The sequence below is a fragment of the Lampris incognitus genome, chromosome 6 (genome assembly GCF_029633865.1).
Source record: "Lampris incognitus isolate fLamInc1 chromosome 6, fLamInc1.hap2, whole genome shotgun sequence".
Taxonomy (NCBI): Eukaryota; Metazoa; Chordata; class Actinopteri; order Lampriformes; family Lampridae; genus Lampris; species Lampris incognitus.
In genome coordinates, this window is record NC_079216.1 from 18,821,048 (window position 1) to 18,835,238 (window position 14,191).

General features: G+C 47.4%; 1 protein-coding gene across 2 annotated transcripts in view; it reads left to right on the forward strand.

Annotated features, from left to right (window-relative positions):
- The first annotated feature begins 5,035 nt into the window (after nucleotides 1-5,035).
- Nucleotides 5,036-14,191, forward strand: part of tbc1d15 (TBC1 domain family, member 15) — a 46,312-nt gene continuing 37,156 nt past the window's right edge. For both annotated transcript variants that reach the window (XM_056281462.1, XM_056281463.1), the window contains exons 1-5: nucleotides 5,036-5,072; nucleotides 5,731-5,832; nucleotides 6,408-6,482; nucleotides 8,976-9,117; nucleotides 11,001-11,208. In XM_056281462.1, coding sequence (XP_056137437.1) covers nucleotides 5,049-5,072; nucleotides 5,731-5,832; nucleotides 6,408-6,482; nucleotides 8,976-9,117; nucleotides 11,001-11,208 — 551 coding nt within the window. In that variant the 5' untranslated portion in view covers nucleotides 5,036-5,048. The remainder of the gene's footprint in view (nucleotides 5,073-5,730; nucleotides 5,833-6,407; nucleotides 6,483-8,975; nucleotides 9,118-11,000; nucleotides 11,209-14,191) is intronic.

Sequence of the window (14,191 nt, forward strand, 5' to 3'; positions counted from 1 at the left end):
TCAACTTTCTTTGCCATAAGATTATTTTCCACCACCACCAACAAACTTCAACACCTGCAAATTTAATGACGAATAATCTTTCGGTCATATATCTAAATTGAGACTGTGGTGACCCACATCTATATAACTAGAGACATTCACCTAAGAGAGAATGCACTTCCGCTTCCGGTCCAGAGAGTTCAGTGTCGTTGTCGAATATATGACATGTAAAGTTGGAGCTAGTAAACTACCTCGACTACGTCTACTCTCACGTCTCCTGTCTCGTTGTTTTCTAACTCCACATTGGTGACCCCGACGTGATCGAACAACTAATACGAGTATGTCTGACAACGACGACGCCGGTGCTAACAACATGGCTATTGCTAACGCTAGCATTTACACCGCTACTGTGAAGCTACCCGACTTTTGGCAGCATAATCCACGGCCGTGGTTTCAACATGTGGAAGCCCAGTTCCAGCTGAGAGGGATAACGCAGGATGCAACGCAGTACTTCCACGTAGTGGCGGCGTTAGACGCATCGACAACGGCGCGAGCAATGACACTGTTGGAAGCTCCGCCAGCTGCTGGCAAGTACGATGCTATAAAGACATTCCTCCTGAAACTATTTGAACTGTCGGAGCTGGAGAAGGCAGACCGTTTACTGTCCCCGAATGGCCTCGGCGACAGCAAACCGTCTGATTTAATGGAAAAAATGCTGTCTGTGCTGGGATCGGCTGATCCGGCCTTTCTTTTCACACACATTTTTCTGAGGCAGCTCCCCGCACCTGTACGCACAGCGCTGGCCAGTTCTCCTCTCGCCGCCTCCAAGGACTACCGTTCTCTGGCTGCTGAAGCAGACAGGGTTTTCCTGGCCAACCGGCAACAGTTTGTGCATGCCCTGCTACCCCACCAGACCGCCCCACCACCACCTGTGTACAACTATATGGACACCGCGGCTGCGGTGACAGCCCGCCGCCAACCTGACGACGGGCTCTGTTATTACCATGCCAGGTTTGGGGCAAAAGCAAAACGGTGTCGCAAACCCTGCAGTTACAGGGTTCAGGGAAACGCCAAGGCCGGCGCTCGTTAACGGCTATGGGCGCCGGCCGTGACTGCAAGCTGTTGTTCATCAGAGACTCCTTGTCGGGCCGGCGGCTGCTGGTTGACTCTGGCGCTCAACGCAGCATACTACCAGCACAAGCTGTGGACACGATGACCGACAGTCACGGCCCCCAGATGGACGCCGCCAACGGCACGTCCATTCGGACGTACGGTATCAGACATGTGGACGTGTGTTTTGGCGGCCGACGTTTCGGCTGGGACTTTGTGATGGCTGCTGTATCCACCCCGCTCCTAGGTGCGGATTTCCTCTGTGCTTTCAACCTGCTGGTGGATGTTAAAAACTGTCGCGTGATTGATGCCGTCTCTTTTGCGTCATACCCCTGCACGCTTGGGGGCGCTGGAGCGCTGTGCCTCGCTAACACACTCTCCACCGGGGATCCATACCAACGCCTGCTCGCAAATTTCCCCGAGCTGACCACACCCACCTTCTCCTCGGCGGTGGCCAAGCACGGCGTGGAACATCATATCACCACAGTGGGGCCCCCAGTTTACGCCCGGGCCCGACGCCTCGACTCGGCCAAGCTCGCAATAGCCAGGGAGGAGTTTTCGACTATGGAGCGCCTCGGCATTGTCCGCCGTTCTGACAGCCCGTGGGCTTCCCCTCTTCACATGGTTACTAAGGCCAACGGGGGTTGGCGCCCGTGCGGGGACTACCGTCGCCTAAACAATGCCACGACCCCCGACCGGTACCCCATACCGCACATACAAGATTTCTCTACCCACCTGGCGGACGCTGCCATCTATTCCAAAATCGACTTAGTGCGGGGGTATCACCAAGTGCCGGTCCACCCACTGGATGTCCCAAAAACGGATGTCATCACACCCTTTGGGCTCTTTGAGTTTTTACGTATGCCTTTCGGCCTTAAAGGGGCGGCGCAGACGTTTCAGCGCCTTATGGATTCTGTGCTCCGTGACATGCCATTTTTGTTTGTGTACTTAGACGACATCCTCGTGGCCAGCGCGTCGGCGGAGGAACACATGACGCACCTCAGACAGCTGTTTGACAGGCTCAGCGAACACGGCCTCATCATCAACCCAGCTAAGTGTCAGTTCGGGGAGTCGTCCATCACCTTCCTCGGGCACCACATCACTCCACAGGGGGCCGTTCCCCTCCCTGCCAGGGTTGAGGCTGTCACCATGTTCCCCCGCCCCCGCACTGTACAGTCGCTGCAGGAATTCCTGGGCATGGTGAACTTTTATAACCGTTTCCTGCCCCGTGCCGCCCACATCATGCGTCCCCTGTATGAGGCCCTGCGGGGTAAGAAGTCTAAGGACGAGCTGGACTGGTCTTCGGGGATGGACGAGGCTTTTGTGGCCGCCAAGACCGCGCTGGCCAACGCTGCGCTGCTAGCTCACCCGTCGCCTGCCGCCCCCATAGCCCTTACAACGGATGCCTCCGACTACGCCGTGGGGGCCGTGTGTGAGCAGTGGGTGGGGGGGGGCTGGCAGCCGTTGGCGTTCTTCAGTAAACAACTCCGTGAGAGCGAGCGCAAATACAGCACCTTTGATAGGGAACTACTGGGTCTCTTCCTCGCAACCAGACACTTTAGGTTCCTATTGGAGGGCCGACAGTTCACCGCTTTCGTGGACCACAAACCGCTGACGTTCTGTATGGCCAAAACCTCAGAACCGTGGTCTGGGCGTCAGCAGCGTCATCTCGCGGCGGTTTCCGAGTTTACCACGGACATACAACACGTGTCGGGCAAGGATAACTCCGTCGCCGACTGCCTTTCACGGGCGGTTGTTAACGCCGTTCACTTGGGACTCGACTACGCCGCTATGGCAGCGGACCAAGCCAAGGACGCGACCGTTCAAGACTACCGGTCGACCCCTACGGCGCTACGGCTGGAGGACGTGACGTTCGACGCGGCCAACACCACCCTCCTCTGTGACATCTCCACCGGTCAACCGCGCCCCCTGGTGCCTACTTCCGGGCGGCGCCGAGTTTTCGACACCGTCCACGGCCTTTCCCACCCGGGAGTGAAGGCCTCGACCAAATTGGTGAGCGTCAAGTTTGTTTGGCCTGGGCTCCGTAAGGATGTTAGAGCCTGGGCCGGCTCTTGTGTGGCGTGCCTACGCGCCAAGGTGCACCGCCATACCAAGGCCCCTTTGGCGCCGTTTGTGGTTCCAGAGAGGCGGTTTGACCACGTCAATGTTGACCTGGTGGGTCCCCTGCCCCCCTCCCGTGGTTATACGTTCCTCCTCACTATTGTGGACAGGGCCACCAGGTGGCCAGAGGCTATTCCCTTGTCCTCCACGACGGCAGCAGAGGTAGCACGGGCGTTCATCGGCTGCTGGGTGGCCCGTTTCGGCACACCGGGTGACATCACGAGCGACCGGGGCTCCCAGTTTACCTCGGAGCTCTGGACGGCGGTCGCTGAGCACCTGGGGATGAAGATCCACCGCACTACGGCGTACAACCCGCAGAGCAACGGACTTTGTGAGCGGTTCCATCGGGACATGAAAGCCGCTCTGCGGGCAAGCCTCACTGGCTGCGACTGGATGGACCGGCTCCCATGGGTCATGCTCGGCCTGCGTTCGGCCCCGAAGGAAGACCTCCAGACCTCCTCCGCTGAGCTGGTGTATGGCCAGCCCCTGCGAGTTCCGGGGGAGTTTCTTCCGGATGCTACGACTCCCTGGTCGGCCGCCTCTCACCTCAGTGCGTCCCGGAGCGCTGCCGGTGCCTTCGCTCCCGTTCCGATGTCTCAACACTGCCTCCCCCGGTCCTACGTCCCCAAGGATCTGCCATCGGCGAGGTACGTCTTCATTAGGCACGACAGCCATCGGTCCCCGCTGCAGCCCCCATACGACGGGCCCTTCCGCGTCCTGGAGGCGGGGGATAAGAACTTTGTGGTGGACATGGGGGGCAGGCCGGAGCGGGTCGCTATAGACCGTCTCAAGCCTGCTCACTTGGACATTGGGGAGCCAATGCAATTGGCCCTACCCCCGCGGCGGGGACGCCCTCCTAGGTCGGCCCCAGCACCTGCCTCTGTTCCTGCTTCGGCCCCGCCTATGGCCCGGGTTTCGGCCCCATCTGTTTCCCCTCCTGTGAAGCGCAGCCGTTATGGCCGCAGGGTCCACCCCCCGACTCGTCACTTGTTTTCCCCGTGACTTTGCACTATGTCATTGGCTGTTCTGTTGTAGAGTCTATTTTTATGTTCATGAGTTGCGCTTTTGCTGTTTTGCATTGTTTTGTGTAGGTGAATTCTGGGGGGGCCTGTGTGGTGACCCACATCTATATAACTAGAGACATTCACCTAAGAGAGAATGCACTTCCGCTTCCGGTCCAGAGAGTTCAGTGTCGTTGTCGAATATATGACATGTAAAGTTGGAGCTAGTAAACTACCTCGACTACGTCTACTCTCACGTCTCCTGTCTCGTTGTTTTCTAACTCCACAAGACCATAATTTATTTCTCTACGTCTCCAGATGATGATATAAAACACCCAATGACATGATCCGTGTAAAAAAGGATCAAATATTTTAACAATTAAACTTATATAGCGCTTTAGGGTGCTATATGACTGCATGCAGAAAAACGGGGAAAACAAAACAAAACAAAACAACTTCGACTGAGAAAATAGGAAAAAACGACACAGTGAATTGGGCACACCAAAAAAACAACACTCAAAGATGTCTTCGAAATTTTATTGTCTCCACCCACCGTATGTTCAGAAACTGTTAACGGTAAATACAGAGGAATCTTGATTTGATCAAACTCGTAATGCAGGTTTTTAATCAAATATCCCCCGAGTTGAATGGATTTTGTTTGAGTAGTTAGAAAAAACAAAAATCAGTAAATTGACAAGATTGCAACCGTAGAGCCCATGTTAAGCGTGCACTGCGCTTGCGCGATAGTAGAACTGCGGAAGATGACTTGTCAGTGTTGTTTTGGAAGTTGACAGGCACGTGAGCTGCCGTCGTCATAGGGGAGAGCAAACTGGCGACATGGCGGCTGATTCTCTTTCCAAGGTATTGAAAATCGCCAAACGCATGAAACCTGTGTGCGTTCAACCGTATTGCTAGTTATGTAGTTATGCATTTGGTATGGGGGAGTCAAGCGACGCACTTGTCCAAGGCAGTAGTTTCGCCTTAATTGTTTTGACTCATAGATGACGATAGGTTCGCTGTGAGCAGAGTCTGCTAGCATTAGCCGCTAGCTAACTTCGCTGTTTGGGGTTAGCTACCCAGCGACATCAAACCTGAAAGTATATCATCCCGCACCTCCATTCAGCTAATGTTAGCCACACTTCTTATACACGAACCTACCTTCTTACTTGGCTGGTAAAGAGTTTGCGCTGCGATAAACCTCTTTATATATATATAATGTTTACCACTCAACGAGAGATTGTTTTCTCATGATAACTGCTGTGTATATTTTAGCAGCCAGTGTCGCTGAGTTGGTAGGTTACCTTGAAAGATAAATGCAAGGGTCGCTGCATTTTTAGACGAGTGATGACACTGTAATTTAACTACCACGATTCTGTTGCTTTTTACAAGTCCAAACCAAGCATAGCTTCAAAGTTCTATAACTAGCTTACATAATACGACCCTTCTAATCAAGTGTCGAGGTTGCCTCGAAATGTAATAACTTTTAATCACCGGCTGTTTTATTTTTGCTTTCCTGCAGGTAATATATGAACACGAGGGAGTGTTCATACATTCAAACGTTGATGATGACAGCACTGAGCAAGAACTACTCCTTTCAGGATCTCTTCGGATAGTGGACAAGGTACTTAGCATTGTTGCTTTTGGTCATCGATTGATCCCAGCTGTTTCCCTACGACAAGATGAACGAGTCAAGTAATATGTTGCTTGAAATTGCACTTTTCATACTCTATTTCTCAAACATCTGCCCATGTTTTCTTAGCGTCAACTATTAACGCCAAGAGTTGTTACTGTTAAAATGTAAAAGGAAGTAACCCCACTTTTGGTCAGAAACAAAACTGCCATTTTGGTCATTTGATTTTCATTTTGTTTAAGAGCAAGTTATCACCTTGTCGAAAATAACATTTCCAAAGACCTTCCCTTAAGTCACTTGGCTGGGTGGGAATATATCTTTAATCTTTGTCACATGCTGCTCAGTTAGTGCCTTTTGCTTTTTTTTCTATAGCCAAATAGCAAAAGTTGTTTGTAGATAATGAAATTACAAGAGCTGCAGTATGTGCTCTTAGAGGCTAACCAAAGTAATAGACAGGGAGATGGCTCTGTGGTTTGTTGTTGCACATCTAGGTTTTATTATAAAAGTGTGACATGATTGTTGGTGTACAAGTTGCATGGTATAACTTATTTTCCCCTCAATGTCAGGATGGGGAAATCATTGTGGAATACAGGCCTTTGGAGGATACTGTAGACCCATCAAGCATGCTGTGTGCTGGCAAGGTTTGTCTTAAGTTGGCTTACTGATTTATCTGTGAGAGTTTATTTCAGCTTGCAATTTGTTGTCATTTTGACCATAGACACCCTAAAGGAACGAGAGCAAATGGTCTAGTCACTGTGGCTGGTAGATACCATTTCAGCCACCAATTTGGCTGCTGGATTTAACTATTAATCATAAACACTCAGACTACCTCCCCACCAACACACAAGTCTTTGTTTGGTAGTAAGTTCCATTGTTGAATTTGAATGGTAGCAGTTAAACTCCTAAATGTGTTGTGTTATGGAATTCTGCATATAGCAGAGAGTGTTAACATGATTTGGCTGCCCTTAATACATTAAACTACAACATTCACAATTTTCCACATTACCGCTACATATACACTACCGTTCAAAAGTTTGGGATCACCCAAACAATTTTGTGTTTTCCATGAAAAGTCACACTTATTCACCACCATATGTTGTGAAATGAATAGAAAATAGAGTCAAGACATTGACAAGGTTAGAAATAATGATTTGTATTTGAAATAAGATTTTTTTTACATCAAACTTTGCTTTCGTCAAAGAATCCTCCATTTGCAGCAATTACAGCATTGCAGACCTTTGGCATTCTAGCTGTTAATTTGTTGAGGTAATCTGGAGAAATTGCACCCCACGCTTCCAGAAGCAGCTCCCACAAGTTGGATTGGTTGGATGGGCACTTCTTGCGTACCATACGGTCAAGCTGCTCCCACAACAGCTCAATGGGGTTCAGATCTGGTGACTGCGCTGGCCACTCCATTACCGATAGAATACCAGCTGCCTGCTTCTGCTCTAAATAGTTCTTGCACAATTTGGAGGTGTGTTTAGGGTCATTGTCCTGTTGTAGGATGAAATTGGCTCCAATCAAGCGCTGTCCACTGGGTATGGCATGGCGTTGCAAAATGGAGTGATAGCCTTCCTTATTCAGAATCCCTTTTACCCTGTACAAATCTCCCACCTTACCAGCACCAAAGCAACCCCAGACCATCACATTACCTCCACCATGCTTAACAGATGGCGTCAGGCATTCTTCCAGCATCTTTTCATTTGTTCTGCGTCTCACAAACGTTCTTCTTTGTGATCCAAACACCTCAAACTTGGATTCATCCGTCCACAACACTTTTTTCCAGTCTTCCTCTGTCCAATGTCTGTGTTCTTTTGCCCATCTTAATCTTTTTCTTTTATTGGTCAGTCTCAGATATGGCTTTTTCTTTGCCACTCTGCCCTGAAGCCCAGAATCCCGCAGCCGCCTCTTCACTGTAGATGTTGACACTGGTGTTTTGCGGGTACTATTTAATGAAGATGCCAGTTGGGGACCTGTGAGGCGTCTGTTTCTCAAACTAGAGACTCTAATGTACTTATCTTCTTGCTCAGTTGTGCAACGCGGCCTCCCACTTCTTTTTCTACTCTGGTTAGAGCCTGTTTGTGCTGTCCTCTGAAGGGAGTAGTACACACCGGTGTAGGAAATCTTCAATTTCTTAGCAATTTCTCGCATGGAATAGCCTTCATTTCTAAGAACAAGAATAGACTGTCGAGTTTCAGATGAAAGTTCTCTTTTTCTGGCCATTTTGAGCGTTTAATTGATCCCACAAATGTGATGCTCCAGAAACTCAATCTGCTCAAAGGAAGGTCAGTTTTGTAGCTTCTGTAACGAGCTAAACTGTTTTCAGATGTGTGAACATGATTGCACAAGGGTTTTCTAATCATCAATTAGCCTTCTGAGCCAATGAGCAAACACATTGTACCATTAGAACACTGGAGTGATAGTTGCTTGAAATGGGCCTCTATACACCTATGTAGATATTGCACCAAAAACCAGACATTTGCAGCTAGAATAGTCATTTACCACATTAGCAATGTATAGAGTGTATTTCTTTAAAGTTAAGACTAGTTTAAAGTTATCTTCATTGAAAAGTACAGTGCTTTTCCTTCAAAAATATGGACATTTCAATGTGATCCCAAACTTTTGAACGGTAGTGTATATTATAGGGATAACACTCCCTTAATAGCCATGATTCTTAGCAGTCTTTGGTGCAGCTCTGAAATGCCACTTAAATTGTGTCTGCCGTTGAAATCACTGGCGCACAATCCGCAAATGTGAGAACTTGCCAGCTGGTTTGCCAAAATGCTGCAATGTATAAGAAAATGTGAATAATAATGCTATGTTGTACAGTTGTATGTAGTTTTCTTCTTCACATGCTTCTTCATATAGCTGCATGTAGCATTGTTATTCATATTTTCTTAAACAATCCAGCTTGTCAAAAAACCAGGAATTAAGTTTTCACATTCATAGATTCATAGGTTGTCCGTCAGTGAAGACAAGTGTGGATACAATTTTGGCAGTGTTTCAGTGATCCACAGACGACCGCTCAGGATCATGGTCATTAATGTAATATTATCAGTTTCAGAATTGTTTGTTTCCCCTTAAAGCCCGAAAGTGTATATATTTTAAAAGGGAAATTTTTGTTGTTTTGTCAGGATTCCAGCTCTGTCGTGGAGTGGGCCCAATGTTCAGGGGAGAAGACCCACCAGCTCCTGGAGTCCCAGCACAGCTACGAGACAGAGTGGGACATGATCAATGCTGTAACTTTCAAGAAAAAGACCTTTACAAATGGAGAGGGTGGGTTCTCATCAATGTCCTTTTCCATTCTAAACCCATTTATGAAAACTGCAGGGTGGAGACTTATGGATACAATCCTGAATGTTAACTTAAAACAGATGCCTTTTTTTGTGGATTTTTTCCCTTTTTTTCCCCAATTGTACCTGGCCAACTACCCCACTCTTCCAAGCCAACCCGGTCTCTGTTCCACTCCCTCTGCCAAACTGGGGAGGGCTGCAGACTACCACATGCCTCCTCCGATACATGTGGAGTCGCCAGCCGCTTCTTTTCACCTGATAGTGAGGGGTTTCGCCAGGGGGACGTAGCGTGAGGATCACGCTATTCCCCCCAGTTCCCCAGGCCCCCCAACCGACCGGAGGAGGTGCTAGTGCAGCAACCAGGGCACATACCCACATCCAGCTTCCCACCTGCAGACAAAGCCAATTGTTTCTGTACGGACGCCCGACTATGCCGGAGGTAACACGGGGATTCGAACCGGTGATCCCCGTGTTGGTAGGCAATAGAATAGACCGCCATGCCACCCGGATGCCCCAAAACAGATGTCACTTTTGATCATTCTTATCGCTGGTCTTTTTAAAACAATAGCTAATCCACATATATAGACAGGTTGATGGACGAGATCAGGCAAGAGTCTCCGTTGACTATGATATTTGCGGATGACATTGTGATTTGTAGCAAGAGTAGGGTGCAGGTTGAGGAGAGCCTGGAGAGGTGGAGGTATGCACTGTAGAGGAGAGGAATGAAAGTCAGTAGGAGCAAGACGGAATACATATGCGTGAATGAGAGGGAGGACAGTGGAATGGTGAGGATGCAAGGAGTTGAGGTGATGAAGGCGTATGAGTTTAAATACTTGGGGTCAACTGTCCAAAGTAGCGGGGAGTGCAGAAGAGAGTGCAGTCAGGGTGGAGAGGGTGGAGAAGTGATTTGCGACAGAAGGGTACCAGCAAGAGTTAAAGGGAAGGTTTACAAGATGGTTGTGAGACCAGCTATGTTATATGGTTTGGAGGCAGTGGCAACTCCGAAAAGACAGGAGGTGGAGCCGGAGGTGGCAGAGTTGCAGATGCTAAGATTTTCATTGGGAGTGACGAAGAAGGACAGGATTAGGAACGACTATATTAGAGAGACAGCGCAAGTTGGACGGTTTGGAGACAAAGCAAGAGAGACAAGACTGAGATGGCTTGGACATGTGTGGAGGAGAGATGCTGGGTATATTGGGAGAAGGATGCTGAATATGGAGCTGCCAGGGAAGAGGAAAAGAGGAAGACCAAAGAGGAGGTTTACGGATGTGGTGAGGGAAAACATGCAGGTGGCTGGTGTGACAGGAAGATGCAGAAGACAGGAAGAAATGTAAATGGCTGATCCGCTGTGGCGACCCCTAACGGGAGCAGCCGAAAGTAGTAGTAGTAGTAGCTAATCTACATATATCATCAATTATGAACACTTTTGTAGTTGCTCATTTAAAATTTCTTAAGTACGACTCAATGTAATCAGTCTTAAAATCGTCATTACCCCCAATATAAATCGATTTCACAGGAGGTGTGGTCTGCACACTTATGCAGGTCCTTTCCCAATTTTTTTCGGAGAGCGAAGCAATTTTTGTCAGAGCTGTATTTTTCCATTTATTTACAGTTTAGCTGTAGTTCATCTATTTTTCTGTTAATTTGAGATAGTTTGTTTGTGTTAACAGCGGAGGGGAGAATTCGTCTACCTCAAATGATCCTTTTGTGGAAAAAATTCTTTGTCATTCTATGTCTCTGTCCATGTTCTCCATAGTGGGTTTTTGTCATCCTTTAAGAGAATCCCCGGGGTGCCGTACTGTTTTATGGTTTTTGGCAGCTGTCAGAAAACTCCTAACTGTTAATAAAACTGTCATCCTTTCTCAGGAGCTCTGAACCATAGTAACGAGAGGAGCAGGTGGTCGTTTACCTTCAACATCTGTGATCTCAAGTCCATCACTAAGAAGGAGGAGGGATGGACCTATCTGGTCTTCAAGCTGAAAGAGTCCTTCACCTCTCTGCCTGTCCTTCACTTCCACCAAGGCGGCAGTACTGAGTTCCTAGACAGCCTCAGGAGATATGCACTGCTCAGCGAGTGAGTAGACTGCCCAAGCAGGCCTAACTAAAGCCTGGTCCACACTATTTGTTTCAAATCTTAACAGATGTCAAAAATGTGAGAGACCCCACACATAGCAACACATGATGATACATTTCAGTTTTTGGGCCTCTGGTGTGTGGAAAGGACACACACTTAACGATTTGGCCAAAACAGCATACCACACACTAACAGGCTCCATTCAAAATCAACAACGATCAACCACAGTCCTGACTCTCAAAACTGGAAATCTCGCAAATCTCAAACCTGGATGAAGCGTGACTTCCACAGATGCCGCCATGGTTGTTGTGTTTATGCCTTCTATGTATCGGTCTTTCCCACATGACAGTCCACAGACTGCATCCTCGGTGTTCCTCAGGGTTCCCCTCAACACTACAGGATGTCGGATCACATCGTAAATATTGAACATGTTTAATATTTGCGATTTTAAATCGGTGAGTCCATGATTGGCTTCCGAGCAGATCGGGAGAAGTCAAATACACTCTTAACATAGCTCCCACCAGAGGAGAGTCTGACAAGATAATCTTTAGAACCATCAAAAAAATCAGGACTAGGCAGAAGGGGGGAATTGGGCCCAAAATCAGCTGAATTATTTTGTTGTGTGGGCTAGCCTTAAGATGTGTCTTGTAGAATTTTGAGCTTACACGCACAGACTTACAGATATTGCAGGACAACTGAGTAGAGGCACCCTATATTAAGCCATGTTAATAAACCTTATCCAGCCATTGTGGGATCTTCCAGCTGGCTCAAACCCAACACTCAAGCAAGGAGAAGCCATATTACTGGATTAAATTGTATCTTCTGCTTTTAAGCACAACACAGAACAGTGGGACTATTTGCACCAAAATAATCACAGTTAATCAATATATCTTATTTATTACTTATTTATGGCGACAGGCATGGGTGCAAGTCCATGAATACTGGGATGGCATCCAGCACTGTACCTGTGCCCCCGTCCATAGGGTTAGCGGTTGTGTCAGGAAAGGCGTCCGACGTAAAATTTTGCCAAATCGGTACGCGGATTGACAAGACCATACCGAATTGGTCGAGGCCCGGGTCAACAATGGCTGCCACTGGTGCTGTGCCCTCATAGGGTACTGATGGAAACAATAAAATCCGCTGTTGCGATCCCTGAGAAATGGGGAACAAGCCAAAAGAAGAAGAATAATCAGTATGTTTTAACCAGTCATAGTCAATCACAAAATGTACTTTAGTAGGTGTTTGGCTATACAAATTTGGCGGCAGTGGTGAATAAAAGAGGTAGTTGTGTTGAGGAAGCCATATCATAGAATCGATCACATGACAGGCACAGTGCATAACATGTAAGAGTGTGTTGATTGTTGTCGGGAAAATCACTTCGGGTTATAAGATACTGCTGTTAAAAATTTTGCTTCAGCATTTGGGTGGTGTGGCTGTCTGTTTCATAGTCTGCCAACATGGGGATCACTGGCTCGAATCCCCGTGTTACCTCCGGCTTAGTCGGGCGTCCCTACAGACACAATTGGCCGTGTCTACGGGTGGGAAGCCGGATGTGGGTATGTGTCCTGGTCGCTGCATTAGCGCCTCCTCTGGTCGGTCGGGGCGCCTGTTCGGGGGGGCTGGGTGGGAACTGGGGGGGAATAGTGTGATCTTCCCACACGCTACGTCCCTTGGTGAAACTCCTCACTGTTAGGTGAAAAGAAATGGCTGGCAACTCCACGTGTATCGGAGGAGGCATGTGGTAGTCTGCAGCCCTCCCCGGCTCGGCAGAGGGTGTGGAGCAGGGACCAGGATGGCTCAGAAGAGTGGGGTAGTTGGCCAAATTCAATTGTGGAGAAAAGGGGGGGGGGATCTGCTTCGTCACATCTAAATGAGTGGTTCTCTGATATCAGTCAACAAAGCTGAGATTCTGCTGTCCAGTTTTTAGACAGGTATGGCTTTTGGAAATCATTTTCAACGAGAGGTAAGCCAGACAGACACTCAGGAAAGATCAATCTGATTGGTCCTGCCCACAAAGGTAATACCAATCATAGGAAAATAAAAAGCTGATAGCCAAAATGTAGAATTTTCTGTGTAGAAAAGCATACTTTGTAGTTACCCTTTTTCTGCTGATGACTTCCTACCGGTAGATCTGACTACTCCTGTCTTTCATGCGCATAAAGTCTCTGATGTATGTAATGGCATGCAATGAATATTCCCAAAATATTCTCCTGTCCTCATGTTGCAGACATGAGATATGTCGCTAGTGAAATAGTCCACTTGTTCATTACATCCACACACCTTAACTTTAGTATCTGTTATTCTAATATTCGCAAATCTATAAAATCTCACACTGTCGTGTTTGGCAGATCCTCTGCTAGGTGGTTTCAGTGTGCTACGTTTGAAATTATCCTAGTGGGGAGAAGTTCCATATGTGTGTTTACTATACTAGACTAGAAAGTAGGGCCGACCCGAATGCTTCAAAGCTCCGAAGCCTTTGATCGTTGCCATGGTAATTGACAGCTAAATCAGTATTCGGGTTTTTTTTCTTTCCGGGAGATGGTAAACGGCAGTTGGCAGTACAGCGCGGGAAAAACAAAATGCGAGATGGAGCTGGCAGACAGCAAAAAAACAGTACAGTATGATGGGTTGTTAGAGTGATGTTTTTTTAATTATTATTATTATTTTCAGTTTTTTGGTTTTATATTCAAGACACACACAAGATAAAACAAAACAAAACAAAAAATAACAGACAAAAAACAAAAACAACAAAAAGGAGAAAAAAAAGTGCTGCCAAACATATATAGGTATATAATATAACTTGGTTCACAGCAGTTTTCAAGAAATTACACAGGTATTACAAGAGTACGTGATGTATTGTCTGCAGAAAAAAATTAATTGTATTGCATAGAATTGTTTTGTGTTTTATACAATTATATTCAATAATACTCACACACACACACCCACATCACATAACTAACATTGTGTAGAAATTTAAAAAAAT